General features: G+C 40.1%; 2 protein-coding genes across 4 annotated transcripts in view; one reads left to right on the top strand and one right to left on the bottom strand.

The window, feature by feature from the left end:
- LOC131881139 (adipokinetic hormone/corazonin-related peptide receptor variant I-like) overlaps nt 1-4,526 on the top strand; it is a 16,063-nt gene extending 11,537 nt beyond the window's left edge. For both annotated transcript variants that reach the window (XM_059227913.1, XM_059227914.1), the window contains 3 exons: nt 428-554; nt 938-1,088; nt 3,979-4,526. In XM_059227913.1, the coding sequence (XP_059083896.1) occupies nt 428-554; nt 938-1,088; nt 3,979-4,074 (374 nt within the window). In that variant the 3' untranslated portion in view covers nt 4,075-4,526. The remainder of the gene's footprint in view (nt 1-427; nt 555-937; nt 1,089-3,978) is intronic.
- Nucleotides 4,527-7,881: 3,355 nt separating this feature from the next.
- The window catches only part of LOC131880986 (uncharacterized), a 47,595-nt gene continuing 38,517 nt past the window's right edge, over nt 7,882-16,959 (bottom strand). The window contains exons 5-8 of one of the 2 annotated variants that reach the window (XM_059227727.1): nt 15,612-15,899; nt 13,656-14,030; nt 13,232-13,576; nt 7,882-9,371 (exon numbers count right to left, since the gene is read on the bottom strand). In XM_059227727.1, the coding sequence (XP_059083710.1) occupies nt 8,374-9,371; nt 13,232-13,576; nt 13,656-14,030; nt 15,612-15,899 (2,006 nt within the window). In that variant the 3' untranslated portion in view covers nt 7,882-8,373. The remainder of the gene's footprint in view (nt 9,372-13,231; nt 13,577-13,655; nt 14,031-15,611; nt 15,900-16,959) is intronic. The other variant, XM_059227728.1, reaches the window with a different exon arrangement.

The following is a 16,959-nucleotide window of genomic DNA, read 5'->3' as shown; positions in this document are numbered from 1 at the left end:
GCAACAAATGTGCCCAGATGCCATTTTTCCAATNTGACTTCTTCTTGAAAGTACGCTGATGATCCGACGGGTTGCTCCTTTCCGCGAATTTGTGTCCACGTGCGTTTCGCAACTTGGGCAAGCATGCGGCCTTTTTGATTCCCTTCTTTTGCGACTTCATTCTGATTCAATCTCAACTTTTCAACCGAGTCGTTCCAGCATTGACATAACCACCCTCCCTCAATTACGTAGAAGGTTGGAGAGATCACGCTTTGGTATAGTTGTGCAAAAAGTTTTTGAAACGCATCCCAATGCGGTTCGAATTTGGGTCCACGCAAAGAGCTCTATTAGTCGTTGGATCCCAAATTATTCCTGACCCTTCACTTGGGGTCTGAATATAGATCAGAGCCAGTGTCAAAGGATTTCAATTTGGTTCTTTTTCTTTCAGACGGGAACGGTCTTCGTCGATCTGGAGGCGTCTTGAACCGTGCTCGGGCTCGAACCTTGAAGATGACCGTGGTGATCGTGTGTGTTTTTATCTTTTGCTGGACTCCGTATTACATCATCACTCTTTGGTAAGGAATCGAATCAAAATTCGGTAGACTGTAGCTGAATCGTGCACGCACACACACACGTACACACACACATAAACACACATATACATCAGTAGATATGGTGCCGATCTGGCCTTGTTCACGAAAACTGGAAGTGGCTCAAGACGCTTCCTAATTTAGACAATCTCGAGGTCCGTGATTGGACCAGTATTAAGAATTGGTCGATGTCGAATACAGTGGCACAAAAATCAATCCCCTAGACAATAGAGCAATCATTATTACTTCCGAGGCCTTTCCCTATGTGGACCAAGGCCACCCTCTAAATCAATAAGGAAAAGGCCGCTGGAAAAGCGAATGGCTAATCTCGATCTAAATCATTCCAATTTTCTGTGCCTCCCAAACAGGTTTCTGATCGACAAGGATTCTTTCATGAAGATGGACCAACGTGTTCACAATTCTCTCTTCATCTTTGCGTGCACCAATTCCGTCATGGACCCCATTGTGTACGGATTCTTCAACTTGCGCAAGAGCCGTTCACCAAACCAACGGATTCCGGTAAGACACTATACTTCATTGTTGATGCACTTTGGCAGTAATGCATCATATTCCCACGGAAAAATAATGATCCAAATGGACCAATCGAGGCTAGGTATTGAAACTCTTGACAGATGAGGTGGTTTCCTCTGATTGGCTAAAGTTGGCCCCTAATGATGTGGCTGACCGTTGGCTCGAAAAAAACCCTCAAACGATTCAGTGTATGCAGGCGGTTTTGAGTAAATTAATATCCTCGATGATATTATCTATTCATTTCGTTTTTTTTGCAACTGACGGATTAGTGAGAGACAAAGTTCAGTTCATGCACAACAATGCTCATCACTAGATGATGCCTTTTAAGCAGGAAAAAGTAGGGGCCGTCCTAGATATGGACGTACGGTATTTCTGCCAATCTAGATGAACTCCAACTAGCCATAACAATATGACTGTGAATGCATGCATTTTACACAAGTTTTCATATTGGGCGATGTTAAACATTACTTTTTACCATGTTCATCTACACAAGTTCAATGACTTGCATCAATGAAAATTGAAACTAAAAGTTTGATGGAGACGAGATTCAAAGTAGTTGCGGGGGTTCTCCCGAATACGCATAAGATATTGTATAAATCTAGTAATTGAGGCCGTATTTACTCACTGAATGCAAGTGTTTTGACAATTCTACCTCATATCCTACGTTTATTATTCCAAGGACAAGTAATGAGAACTATCCGGTTTCCACCGATTTTCCTGACGAGGCAGTTAGAGTAATTGGTGGGTATTGGGACAGAGGCTTTGGCCTTAATGGTCATTCGGCACACAGAGAAAGCCATCCAGCATCAAGTTAGGGAGCAGCGACGTATTTTTCAGCCATAAGAGGATTATTGAAGAATGAATGATCGCTCTTTGAGCTTGCAGCCCCAATGACATCATTCGTACAGAATATGGAAGAACACACATCTCAAACGAGTTGTTGCTTCTGGAGCGTATGCATTAACAAGGCAAATGGTGGCAGTCATTTATCTGATTCATCAAGATGTTGAAACTTCTTGACCGAAATATGATTCGGTCCATTTTTAGTTTGACACAGGGATGTAGATGTGGATGAACATGGATAGGGATAAGTGCAAACTCCTTCAGCTAGGTATTCTTTCCAATTTATGCACTCCATGGGCACACTCCATGAAATTGTCAGTTGTTCGCAAAGCTATTCCATAGTCTTGGAGGCAATCGTGATCGAACTTTTATTGAGCTCGTTTTCTACTCTGTTTTGCAGAGGTTTTTGGTAGAAATGGCAAAAACTCAAAGAGTATTATATTCTTTGATGTGAGTGAGAGTAGATTGACCTTGGCCATTAAACGATTAATCTATAGGTAATATACTGTAGGTCAGGCTATTCAGTAGGTTTCGTTCATGAATCTTTTTTGGTAGTGCATGACGACCTTTGTCTCAACCTACCTTTACAATATAGGGTCAATATAAGGAACTGGAGAATGCAGAATGCTTAACATGCGGATTGGGAGTATATTCAAGTCCTCGAGAATCTAGATTAATAACTAAAACAATAATGCCGCTTTTCAGTCAGATTTTAACTTGCTGGTATGTGAAATATCATGAAGTTATAAATATGCTATCTTTCATTGTATTAGTAGTTTTAGGAAAAATATATCGAGATTAAAATTGGCCCATCATAAGAGTTGGTTTCATAAAAAGATCTCATGTCTTGGATCTCTAACTATAGCCTTTTTAGGTCAAGCAGCGATTCCCTTTAAAACGCTTACACAATTTTCAAATGACCAAATTAGCCATGCTCTGAATTTGCTCACTTCTACCTTTTTCTTAAAAAAAAAGCGCAAGAAGACAGTCCTTCTGTGGCAAGAATTGGAAAACCAAAGGAATGTTAGAAATGTCCAAAGGAAGGTTTTATTGCGCCTTTAGCGAATTGTTTCATTTTGGACGAAATTACTGGCCGAAAAAAACTGTTTGTTCTTACCACACTTGCGTTCTTGTTGAAAAAGTAACTGTGAAGTCAAGACCAACATACAAATTGGCAATGATCGTATTGCCCATTTTATTTAATACTAGCTTAAACATGAACCCCTGGCATATATACGGAGATGCTAAGGTCGAAAAATAACATTTTGTAATCGAGTAAATGAAATGCATTCAGCTACTATCTGGACAGGCTTACTCATCCATAATGTGTAGTACGGTGGGGTTGTGCAGAGTGTGCTTTGAGAAGCACTAACTTTTGACCCAGTCGTTCCATCGAGCTGAAAATTGAAATAAGTAATTGCAACGACCTGGAGCCAGTTTCTCTTGAAGAACAATGGAATACAAAAAAATAGGAGTGGTTAGTGTTTCTTCCCTATTAAGTGCAAGTGTTGCATTCTTTGGTTTAACTTAGACCCACCTTATGATGAGATTCCTTGCATCTTTGTTTCCCAAAATGGGCCCCACAATAACCAAATAACCATGACAACAAACGAAGAAGTTTTCGCCTATTTTGAATTAAACTATTTATCCAATGAGATGCTTGTTTCGCATTAAAGATGGTATAGAGCGTTCATCACAAACACAATTCCTGTTAGATTTACATTACGGATAACAACGAGTAGAGTGCTCTATTTCCAAAATCCAAATGAGATCCTTTCTTGCTCCTTTCAAAACAGGAGCAATTGTCAAAACATTCTTCAAATGTTCCCTGAACCCAAAAGGCTAAATTTAGACACTGACCTAGCTCAGCTTATCACTTGAAGTTTAGGATTGTTTTGTCTCACCGACAATCTAATTGCTTTAGGTGTCTTATGTAGATATCTGATACTGACCCTTCATCTTAGATTACAGTATGATCTGTGAACTACACAATCGCTTTGTGTTAGCTTTTCAACATGATTTCATTCTTTTATAGAACCATCACACTGAACTCACTCCTATGGCCGGACATTTGCATGGACCCAACCCGCATTCCGAGTCGCTTCTCCGCAAACACGGCTGCAATGTTTAAATCTCAAGAACCGAGGTTCGGCGGACGAACTTGTGTTCCTTTCATGTGGTGTTATTGTTGATGTGAATAACCAATTTTGATCTAGTACCTTGTATTTTGACGAAATAAAACTAGAATAGCCACTAACTATCCAAGATCTGAGGATCATGCTTGGTCATATTTGGCTAGTTTCGCTTCTATCCTTGGACATATTTCATCTCGTTATGTTCGTTAGACCTAGAGACTAGACTGTATTATGTGGGAACCTAGAGGTTACTTAATGAGTTCATTTTTTGATCTCGTACCTTTCTCAGGTGGATAATCCCCGATTAGGGTAATGTCTAACCTTGAGCACTAATCACATTATGAGCCCCAATGTCAATTTTTATGGTTTTGGTTCTTATCTAAGAACTTGCGCAAGATACCGTAACAAGTCTCATTGTGAATATTTTTTAGTAAACAGTCAACTCTTCTGATACATAAGCCTTATAAACAATCCATCAAGAATTGCAGATCACGCAAGTCTAGAAAAACAAAGAACATTCGAGATCATCTACGAGTAACAAGAAACCGTTTTTATGTAGACAGGAACAGGGGACAAAAGTGAATAGACATAGGCTGAAAATAGAACCAAAGGGGATTGTCGTGTGTTAGAGGTTGTAACTCGCCTTTAATACCTAGTTCATCAGGCCTTCACGTTCCATTTCAAAGATCCCAATACTTGGATTACTAAAGCAAAGCTGATTGTCAAAGGCAGATGTATGGTCGCTCAAATTATAGATCCACACACATTCATAGTGAAACAGAACATCACACATTCATTGTTAAACAGAACCACACACATTCATTGTGAAGCAAAACAACACTTTTCCTGGTTAGACGACTTGAATATGACATCTTTTCCTCCTTTCACAAACAATTCGCGAACAGAAACCGTCGATGAAAATGACGGAGAACCACAAATCATTGTAACATACGTAGAGTCTGTCTGACTTGTCCGCTAGACAAGCAAGACCCAGTTTTAGCACGGATTGGTGACACCTAAAAGGCTGCCTGGGTGTGGTTTCCATTATACAGAGAAAGAGCAGCCATCAATCAGTCAGCTCCGGTTTAAAAGTAAAGCCAGCCTGAAATCACTCTCTCTTAGATCTTCCTTTTTGTTCAATGGGCGAACCAACCAGTAGCAGTGGTAGCAAAGGGAGGGTTCAAATGAGAAGCTAAATACCCAAAGGGCTGAGTGGATAATGTGTCCCACTTTTAAACCACGCCCTGAACACCACTTGGGTCCTATATTTACCCATTGTAGGTTCTGTAGCTTTGGAACAGTGTGCATTCTTTTCATGTGAACTCTGAGAATCAAGAGCTCTCCAAGGGAGAGGGTCACAGAGGTTAAAGAGGTCATAGACAAAAGCCAAATATGGTTAGTATGCTTTAGAAGAATCAAGGTTGAACGTTGCGCATGCTTAACCTACTTCCATCATAAAATACTACGCGATTCCTTTCGGGTGTGAGTGTACGTACTTCGACAGTGGTATTGAGATAGAATGGTCAAGAGAAAGAAAGGGCATTGGTTAGATATACACATAACAGACCTGTTATGATCTTGCAATTTCAATTCCATCTTGATTCTTCAATTAAAGTTGTAAGTCCTTGGTTCAATTCTCCTCCCCTTGACCCTTATCACCCCTCCCGCCAGACCCAAGAACCACTCTGATACCGGACCAGATATTGGCAATGGGAGGTTGGAAAAGATCAATGTGATGGCTGGTTTCGTTTGCCAAGCGAGACGCAACATCCGACCCTAACATCCCGAATCATAGCAAGTTGTGAAAATAAACCCAATGTTAAAAAGAATGTACCTATAGTATTTTTTCTCAATTTCAATAAAAAACGGAATGTCAAAGAAACATCAATACTTCCAAGAGCCAAATCAAATATCAAAATCAATAAAATGAAATAGAAAATGTATGTGATGCGCTATTTTCATTATTATCATGTTGAGCTGGCTTACAGCAGACATTGATCAAACTCCACAATTTGATCTTTTAATGCTGCAACGTCTTTATTGAGATCGTAGTATGAAGTTTGTTCTCTTGGCTGAGATACTTGACTCGTCTAAAATGAAACCGTGGACCTTAGAATCCTACTAAAACCTTAACAACGAAATTGCTAGCCGGATGAATGAAAATAACTTCACCCACACACTATAAACATTACATGGAGGAGGAGCTGAGTATCCTGTTATTAGTTTTGAAACCTCATTAGCCACGTGGAACATGAGCAAGTCTTTAGAAAAAAAATCAACAATAAACTCAAGCCAAAGTGAGGTCAAGCTAACGAGCCAGAACTTCCTTGGCCTTCAAGACAGACCTCTTGAGTACTTTACTCATTTGGACTCGATCTGAGCATGCTTGAGCCACCTCTCAGTATGTGATGAGAACGTGGGTGTGTCTTTTGTGCTTGCCCACAGATGCTGAACGGGTGGATGGTTGACTCAGACTGTAAACTTTGGATCTTTGTCCTTACAAGCCACCACTAACACCCATAACAAAAAAGAAACTCACAACAAAGATGTAGTCCATATACAACAATGAATATGCCTTCACAGCCCATGTGAGAAACCAATTGATATTCTTGTAATGAACCATAGTATGGAGTGACCGAGGTTGCAGCGCGTTCAAAGGCAGGGACGTGAACAGTGCCATCCAACTAGAATCCTCCTAAGTCCTAACAATTCATTTTCTGGGTTACGGTGGTGGTCGTTGGAACGGTGCAATTGATCTTGAATACAGAATCATTGTAAAGAAAGGTGAACCTGAATTAGAGAAGCCTTGGTTATCGCACCAACGGTAGAGGGATTTTTGTATCGCCAGATCTCAAGAGTATGTTCTTTGAGCTTCAAGAGAAACCTCGATATACGACGATTCGACTTAATGTGTGTGGTTAATCACTATCAGGCACCAATTAGTCGAACCACTTAGGGATAAATAACGGATTAACCGCTGTGCTTAGTAACATAGAGGAGAGGGAAAATGTCTCAGCTCGACTTGAGAGTCTCTTGGGATATTGGAAATGAGCTCTCGATATGGTAATACCAAACTGTCTGACATCGCATGGGTCTTCTCGTTTGAAAGCTGAATATTTGACGAGGTGAGGTGGCCTTGTCAGAGTTTGAGGCTTCAGACGAGATTGAACGACAACCTGGAGGTGGTTGAGAACGTATGACTTAGCTTGACTCAAGTTGAGGTGAACGACTGATTAGGGCGAAATGAATGATAACCGTTGGTAGAATCAGGCAAATGAAACGGGACAGAAGTCTAGTTTCTAAACTTTACTTGTTTTTGTACGTTCCAAGTGTGTCAGGTTTTAAGGGTTTTGCAGAAACGGAGGGAAATGAGTGGGCAAAGAGGTTTTCACAAATAGACATCTTGGCTCTTTTTCTGGCGAGCAATGAAAATGGTCGAAATCGAGCTAAATTTTAGTCTCAATGTTCGCATTGTTTATTTTTTTGAAGGATTTTTGAAGCAAGAAACAGCAGCGTTTTTTTAAAGACAAAACGTTTGAGTAACGTGATACCGTGCCAAAGTTATGCCTTGTAAACTGCGCAAAGTGTGTCAATTTTGGTGCGGTTTTATCAAAAACGTCCAAAGAAAGAAGCACCCAGAAGAATCAATGAATAGAAAGTCATTGGTTTTGACACTTTGTTTACCGCCTGTTCTATGTAATTTTCTGGTTTTTTCCTTGGATCTGACGAAGCCTTAGTTCTATCTTATCAAATGATCTAGTGAAACAATGACAGAATATCATCAAGAGTTGAATAATTGTGGCGGTTTACAGAATTGCGCATTGGATCCGTCTATTTGATTCAAATACTCGCATTGGCAGACAAAGTTAATTGAATTTGGCACTTGGAGCTATATCTCACTTATCTACGAATAAACAGGGCGTTCTACAGATTTTTAAGCACGAAAAGAGAAGCAAATTGTAAAAGAAAGATCCTTGCTTGAGATCTGGATTGAGTCCTGGTAAAAGTTAAGATGTTATCATCGTCATCTTCCAACCAATATTGGTCTCTTTCTTCTCGTTGATACAGGTGGGTGAAATGGGATCCTCTCAGGATTTGAATCGGTTTTTTTTTTCAGAAATACACGCACACTCAAATTGGGCCGTGGGCCTCCACAACATCTCACAAAACTTGAGGGTTAATTTGATTGCGGTCTTGATACCCACAAAAGACTCTTTGCGGTCGTAAAGGGTACATTCATTACAAACACGTGGGTTTCCTTGTTTTCTTGAATGTTGGCTTTGTTTTGTAATTGGTTAAAGGGCCACCAGGGTGACTGTGGACAAGATGCACAGAAAGCAAACAATCGTCGTCAATCCCGTGGCCTTTATTCTCGGTGGACTTGAGGCCGTGTAAGGACTATCCTTCGGATGATAAACCTCATTTTGTCGCCTTCCGAACGAGTTTTCTTCAGTTTTCTTGGGTTTAGGGGGCTCGGGCGTGGGCGGCGAGAAAGCCACTTTATGCTTGAATAAGTCCTCGTGAATTAACTCTGGATGCACACCCAGATTGTCGGGAACGACCAGGTCATCTGGATACTGGTACATATAGTTTTCCTCATCGTAATTATAGTCATCCTCATAAAAGTACTCATCGTTGTCGTCGTAATACGATACGTTCAACTTGACTGCGTCGATCGGAGGGGGATTCCTCAGATATTCGTAGATGTCTCCCACATGGTCGGTCTTATGGTTGGGGCCATAAAAAGAATCCAGATCCTCTTCGGTGTAATCACGATCCAAAAACTTGAACGACGTCTCTGGCGTGGAAGTCGTGCTGGTGGTTGTGGTTTCGATGGGAATTGGCGATGCCATTTCTTCTTCTTCTTCTTCTTCTTCTTCCACTTCTTCCTCGACTTCTTCCTCCTCCTCCTCCTCCTCCTCTTTTGTTGTGGTGGTAGCCTCTGTTGAGGTCGAGGTTGTACTCGTGGAAGTGGTCACCTCAATGAATCGTTGGTTGGTTGTCAAGTCCAGACGGATGGTTTGGGAAACAGGACTGCCAATAGCTTCGTTGATGGCCTCACATCGCAGTTCGGAGCCATTGAACTCGATCTGAGGGACAAAGGTGACTTGAGCCAAGGCTACGTCTCCTTCAACGGAGTAGTGACTCTCCATCATTTGATTGCCCATGAACCATTGAATTCTAGCCGGAGGATGGCCAGCGGGTTTGGACATGCAAGTCAACTCCCTGGGCGAACCGGTTTCCATCTGCTCGCCGGAATGGACACCGGAGATATTCGGCAAGCCGGGAGGGTCTGTAAATTTAGAAGGATGCCGTGAGTTTAGGATCTCTATTCCCATGTCCTGTCATTGTTGGAAGCAAGGTTGATCCCTTTAGTCCTTTTCATTTGGGGAGGCAGCGCCCTCTGCTTCGTTTAGGTGCGGACAAACAAACGTAGAAACGGGAGAATACACTTTCAGATGCCAGATTTTATCAAGGGATTATTAGATGAAAAATGTATTGCTAAAGTATTGTGAAACAATGACTAACCCCATAACTCATTTTTGAGACCTTTCAAATCCTCTGTGGGTAAAATTCCCAACAATTATGACATGTAAATTATCATTTTAAAGGAGGTTGTATACTGCATGATTGACACTTTTGCAATCATCATTTCTAACAAAATAGAACTACAAAAAGCACAACTTCACAAGTTTTTGATGACCAACTTTAAAAAAAATCACTATAGGTTCTCTAGACTTAAATTTAGTTTTTTTAGGACAATTTAATGGAAAAATACGATATCAAAAAGTCATTGGTATGCTACAAGTATACAACATATAGCTCCTGCTTTATTTCAATTTAGAGGTCAAAAGTATTGATAGTTTTACTTTTTTAGGATTTGAAAGGTCTCTCAGAAGTCTTGGTGGTCTATTTGTGGTGTTAGAATGTATCACTAATAAGATGTTCAGCGAAAAATACCTTGTTCAAATCAGGCATCTTAGAGTGCATCCTCGTTCTTCTACGTTTGTTTGCCCGCAAGGAGAGAAGGCAGAGGAGAATGGCAAGGATTATACTTTTGAGTCATCCCTTTTATTGGAAAAAATCACCCTGTCATGTTACCGTTTCATAATTTTTGCTACTGGCTGTCTAAAAACAGTGAAATGAACTTGAATTATGAACTGGGTGTCCTTAGGTAAGGACGACATTTGATTCCGCTCAAAATGGCGAACGCTTTTCTTTTATAAGAACCGGTATTCAGAGGTAAAATGTTATGTCTCATGCACAACAAAGGAAGCCAAACGCCACAATTAAAACTTTATTTGATGGCACTGTGTCTGGAACGCAAGTTTCCGGTCACTCGTGAAAAGAAAGAACAGTTTCACACGTCACATTTGGCTTTGAGTAGTTCCGAGTGAAAATCATACCTAGAAAAGCGGTTCTCATAACAAAGAACTTCATATTCAATAACTGGGTCTCTCTTTAAAAGCAGGTTATTCGAGTTCGGATTTCAAAAAGGTGATATGGTCAACACCTAATACGTTTTCATTATGCCCTCTTGTGTGAAGAGAAGCTTAGGCAAACCCTTGCTCTTCTCTTCAAACTCAACGGCATGAAAAATTGAACACATTCAACGTGTCTTGACCGTATGGACTTTCTTTAACCCTTACTTTTATAACCTTCACTAGTGCTGGGGCGAGTCCGGCAAAAGTCGGACTTGTACAAGTCCTATGATTTTATCTAATTTCTTGCCGGATTGCCGGATCTTGACTTGAGTCCAGCAGAATCAGGTCTTGCAAAAATATTCGTCTGGCGAAATTGTAAGAAAATAATGACGAATAAAAAATATTCTTGAGCCCGGCCAATTTCTCAAAAATCGAGTTAAAGACTCGAGCGCACTTGAACTCGAGTCCAAACTTGCCCCAGCAATAACTAAAATATGAAATAGGAAGTTGGCAAAGAAAGAAAATAAACAGACAATTATTGAAGTTATATGTTTGGCCATTGGGAGAAAGACCAAAAGAGGTTGATGAAATAGAAAAGATATGGCCCTCCCATACTCTGTATATGTCTTTAATGTTAAGCAGCTTTTGCATGGGACCAAGCCTTATTGATAAGAAAAGAGTGGCTGGCTTACATTGATTGTTCAGGAGCATTTTTTTTTCCTTGAGGGGACCCTCGTTTCATTTCCTATTTCCTATTCCCCGTCGGGGAAAGAATCTGACATTTTCAAGGATTCTATACGCAAATGTTTTGAGGTTGTTGCTTGTAAAGCCTTAGTGTTACCGTTGCCGATCTTTTCCGCATTTTTTTCTTCTTTTATTTTTTTCGGACTTTGTGACTGCTATAAGGGCCCTTATTTGCAACGTCAGACGGTCCAATTAAAACAGGAAGAGGGGCAGTTGATTGCTACATAACCTACTTGTGGCCTTGAACGCAATTTCTTTTCCGGACACTCCCACCCTGTCTCAAAGGTTTTTTTATTAGTTTGTTTTTCACGGGCTTTTCTAACCGCTACAGATAATGTAATCCACAGTATTATTAAAATGAAAGATTTTAATTTGTCTATTTAATGCCTTAGCTAGTCCTTGGATGTACGGTTAATCTGGAATGCTACCTAAAAACTTGTCTCTGATAGCTATAAATAAGATTTTGATAGAATCAGCCAAAAACAACACAAACGCATTATAAATAAAAAAAAATCGGCCCTTTATTTAGTAGAGGCTGAGTCTCAAATCGCCCTCTGAAGTGCACAACGTAAACCAGATTTCATGCAACGTATGAAGGCTATTGGGAATGGAGTGGAATTCCTAACCGTTCAAACTTGAAAAACACGGTGTTCAAAAAGCCCTATCAAGTTTCCAGTGAAATTCCCAAACGCATCTTGGCATTTTTCTACCTCAAAAAGTCAGAGGAAACAACTTTGATTTTATTGCTTTATGGATTTCTAGCCCATATAAAAAACTTACATGCCTAAAAACATAATAAAAACTAAAAGTTTCAAAAACCTACTCAATTCAAATTGGGAGCGCACTTAGTTAGCTCTTGAATATAAATTGTGATATTATGTATTACACCGCTATTTCGCTACATGGGATTTTTCTTTTTCTTGCATAGTTTCAAATTAACTTTAAACAGCCATATTTAAAATCCTCAAGAAAAGCAGATTTTTGAAAATTAATTTGGAACCGACCCAAAGACATTTGGTTAAGCTGTCAGTGAAAATGTCACAAATATCGGTGAAGTCTTAAAGAAGCTATTTTGAATCAGTTGCAACAAAGTTTTTAGGAAAAGACAAAATCTTTAACATTGTCTTTTGTATGTGCTGTCTTCAGAATTCAAGCGAATTCGTAACAAAGTGTGCTCATGATGATTGTAAAACATATTTTCACGATGTCTAGGGAGAGGATTCTCGCCTTGATCCCCCGATGTCTCTTAGACGCTCGCCCACCCCAGCTCTTTGATTGTACAATTGATTCTTAGCTCCTAAAAAAGGCCCACCCCCAGACGTGTTTGATGAAAATTTTCGACTCCTATTCACTCGCATAGACTGAGAACCGACAGAATACTGGACCATGATACTGCCAATCGGAGATGTAAACGAACAACGTGATGGTTCGCTACCCTTACCACCCAAGGGCCCCTTTACCCTAATATCACAAATAGAAAAAAAAATCCACTAACTGTATTGTACTTTTGACAACAATCAATCACATTCATGTGAGGGGCTACGACATCCAGAACCCTTAGGATGTGAAGTGGATAGTTGGGATGCCATTCCACATAGATTTGTTTTCGTTGAAACCAATGGCCTAGCATACAACCTTACATCGTGTTCAGGCCGAAATCAAGATCAAAGCCTTTAAAGTAAAAATGATTCGTATTGTGACGTTATTATTGACGCTCCTCTACCGTTCTCATAATCCCAGATAGCTTAGAAAACAAAGGCACCAATAGATATGCTAATGGTAGAGGGCCTCCATGGTCTAGTGAGAGATTATCATCCCAGATCTGATTAGAATCCATCATTATATATGTATGAACACAACTCTGTTCCAGGCTACCCATGCAAAGCCTCCAACAGACACAGCTAGTAATTGCAACACTAATGTACGTGTGTACGAGCATACATGCGGCACATAGGGACCTTCCTGTCGAAAATTGGATACTTACATAACACTTCCACCATATGTGCGTAGGCAATGAAGTCTTCTCCCAGACTAGGATGTGCTGCAAAACACTCGACCACTAAGTCTGGGCTGGAGATTGTTTGACGAGGCAATCGAAGGATTAGATCTTCAACATTCAACGTCAACGTCGTCGCGGCCATTAGACCCTCCGAGGTGACTTTGGTTTCGACGTGTTCTCCGTTGAATTTGGCCACGCTTTTGCCACCCATTTCCACCCGCCAGGCCAATTTCGGGGCCGGCTGGGCAGGACTAGATTGACAAGAGAACTGGGCTGAACCAACAGCTTTCATTTTTGAAGGACCTCTCACACTCACTTTCCCAGGGGGGACTAGAATTGAAATGCACATTTTTATCATATAATAACTAGGCCATGCAAGAGGGGACCCAAAAATAATCAGATTACTCACATTCACGGGTTAGGCTGAGCGAATCTTCCATTGGTCTAGGAGATACTCCATTCTCTCCCAGGCAATCAATGGTCAGTCCGTTTTTTCTATTTAGCGTCTGTTCCAAAGAGAGGATAATACTGACTGAAGTCACCCATCCGCCATGTTCACCGGAATATTCTGTTAGACTTGAGGAATCCACAACCAGGTTGGTATCAGAATCGCCATCCGTTGGATCCACTATTGAGGGCATGTCCTCATTTGGGTCCTGTATTTGGAACTTGAGCCTCGTTATCGGATTACTGGGTGCTGACACGCAATGGATGGTTAAGTCTTCCTTGAATTGGTCCAAAACCAATTGACTTGGGCCTTGGATCTCCACCTTTCCTGGAGCAACTGAAACAGAGTGAGAAGATACAGAGGCGAAGATGACCAATCTGAGAATGCATTACTATACGTGTGGGTGTGTCACACAGATTGGTATTTTTAGACAATTCTTACCAGAAGAAACCTCAAACTAGTCCAAAGGAAACCAAGTTTGTTAAAGCTAAACCAAAGGTCTTGCATGACTTATTGAGGCCGTTTCAAGGGATAAAATCTGGATTTAAGATAAAGACCATCCAAGAATGTGAGAAAGAGTTCCATGATTTCGCTCTCAATTTCAGTCCGGCAAAGGCAAAATGCCATTCAAGAAATTTTGATCCGACTCTTATTTTGAGGGAACGTGCGAAACAAAATGTGAATTTGGCATTAATTTGCAAGAGAGGGTTCCAGTTAATATAATATCAGAAGAGGAAGCCCCTGCAAATCTCGAGTTGGAACTTGTATTGTAATTTTAAACTTCTGACGAAGGTGGTTTAGGAGCAATGGGAAATTCCAATTGAAATTTGAAATGTCCCGTGGGGAACATGTTGAGTCTGACAAATGGCATTCAGAAAATATTGCGAGGCACAATTTACATCAAACTGTCAGGTTGAGAAAGCAAGGCAAAATTGGATGAGACTTTGAAAAAAACCTTCTGGTGTCCGCCAACCAGTCCTATTGGGCTTTTCATTGTATTGAGTAGAGTTTTCTGTCTCGTCTAATAATTATGAGCACCTCAGAGCATAATAAAGAACTGAGACATTTTAACCTTTACTTTTGTTGTGAAAAGCCAAATATTAGGTCAATGAAATTAAATGGACAGTCTCAAGGCATCGCAAGGTTAATGTGAAAGGGCCAAAATTCCGACATAGAAATTAGTAAATCCAATTTTTGGCGGGGTTTTGATAACATCAGATTGGCAGTACATTGAAGGAAATATGTTAGTAATATGCTGATAGGGAATAATGAGCATATATGTTTGAATACTTATTATCATTCAATCCGTTCTTTGACGTTTAAGAGACGACTTATTTAGATTTGCTTCACATGGAACTTTTTATCAGCTATTTTGGGGTACATATAGAATCAGAAACTATTTTTTGTTTAATTAGCGAGCCGTTTTCAGTCCTTACGATAAGATAAAAAATGCCTAAAGAGATTAAGCTTTAAACGCAAGTCACCAATAACTCGTAAAACCATGCTTTCCTTTGTGTTATTTGATTGAATGGGAAAATCGCACAAGTATTGATGCGCTGACATTACCAAGCCTAAATTTCATTTGTGATTATAAATTATTTTCTTTATTTATCATAACTCGGGGATGAGCACTTGCAGAATTTGAAAGGTATCGCAGAAAAATTAGTGAAGCATTCGTTGTGTTAAAATACTTGAGCAATACCTTTGCTTATTGAAAAGTATAATTTAGCAGTTTCTAAAGAATAATGCCAAATCAAAACTGCCGTTGATGGACACTCATTAAAAATTAAAATCAAAATATCACGTCTCGAGAAAGTCATGTTAGGCCAGCATGCGATTAGGTCAGATTAGATTTCAATCCCGTTCATTAGATCGGAGGTTCATTCAGGATTGTGCATGCAGAATCACTGCACTCACAGTTCACATTGAGAGAAACGTCGGATCTGCTCACAGCTGAGAAGCCATTGTAGGCGGTACAACTGAAAACAGCATTGTTATCGCCCTCCATGGCACGAAATTTAAACAAGTTGCGCTGTTTTCGAGGAACTCCAATTTGAGCGCTGTTGCGATAGAAGGTCAGTTCCGGGTCAGGGTGTCCAGATTGAGCCTTGCAAACCAGAGTGACCATTTGGCCCACCTCAATGGATTGAGGGCTAACAGGCTCTCCGTCAAGGGTAATGGTCACTAGTGGAGGCTCGGGAGCAACTGCAGAAGTAAATTTGACCTTTAATTTATTCCAGTCTGACTTGCCGCTCGAACGGTAGATTGGAGATTTTCAAATGACGCGCCTAATTTGATCCGTGCGTGATGTTGCTATAAATGTCAGGCTGCTACGAACTAAAAAACCTGCCAAATTTGTTGTTGGAACCATTTTTCCGAGACTTTGTTGCGAGTGGTAATCAATTATAATTTAAGCACAGTACATATCAGGCTTCATACAGTAAAGAATGTACATCCTGAGCTAAGGATCCTTATTCATTTGATATCTTGGAGAAGGGAAATAAATGAGAGATAGCTTCATTTTGTTCTTTCCTCGTCTTACAGTGTTTTTCACTTAAGACCAAATGGTTTTGAACATGTCATGTAAGAGAAACTCAAACAAGACTCTTTCATCCAATTCCGACAAGATCTCCAAATGTTACATTGCGTGCACAAAAAAGTAAGCAAACCAGACGAGACGAGGTCGTTTTAGGTCGAGATAACCCGATCCTGACCCCCTAATTTGTAAGCATCACCACATTAGCTTTGTCATTAACATAAGCGTTCTCACCAAAAACCTATATTTGTTCCTCATGTTCAGGTAAATCATCACTATCCCTCTTTTTTTCCTTCAGATATTTATTATAGCATATACTCTTTTAGTAAATAAACAGACTTAATGAGGTTACATTCGTCGGCAGGACAACTAATATCCGGTTTACCTGAGGCTGTCTAGTTTATTCTTCATTTTTCAATCACGCGGTTCTTGAACACGGCGTTCAAAAAGCTCTATCAAGTTACTAAGAAAATTCCCAAACACATCTTGGCATTTTTATACCTCGTAGATTCACAGAGAACAACTTTGATTTTATTGCTTTATGGCATTCTAGCCCACATTAAGAACTTACAAATTTTCAAAAACCTACTCAATGTAAATTAAGAGGATACTTAGTTAGCTCTTGACTATAAATCATGATATTATCTATTACACCGCTACTTTGTTACATGGGATTTAGTGGTCCAAATTTCATTGTTTTTAGGCTCAAAATGCCCTTATATATTTCCC

Source organism: Tigriopus californicus, chromosome 5, assembly GCF_007210705.1.
Source record: "Tigriopus californicus strain San Diego chromosome 5, Tcal_SD_v2.1, whole genome shotgun sequence".
Lineage (NCBI taxonomy): Eukaryota > Metazoa > Arthropoda > Copepoda > Harpacticoida > Harpacticidae > Tigriopus > Tigriopus californicus.
This window is presented reverse-complemented; position numbering and strand designations above follow the sequence as displayed.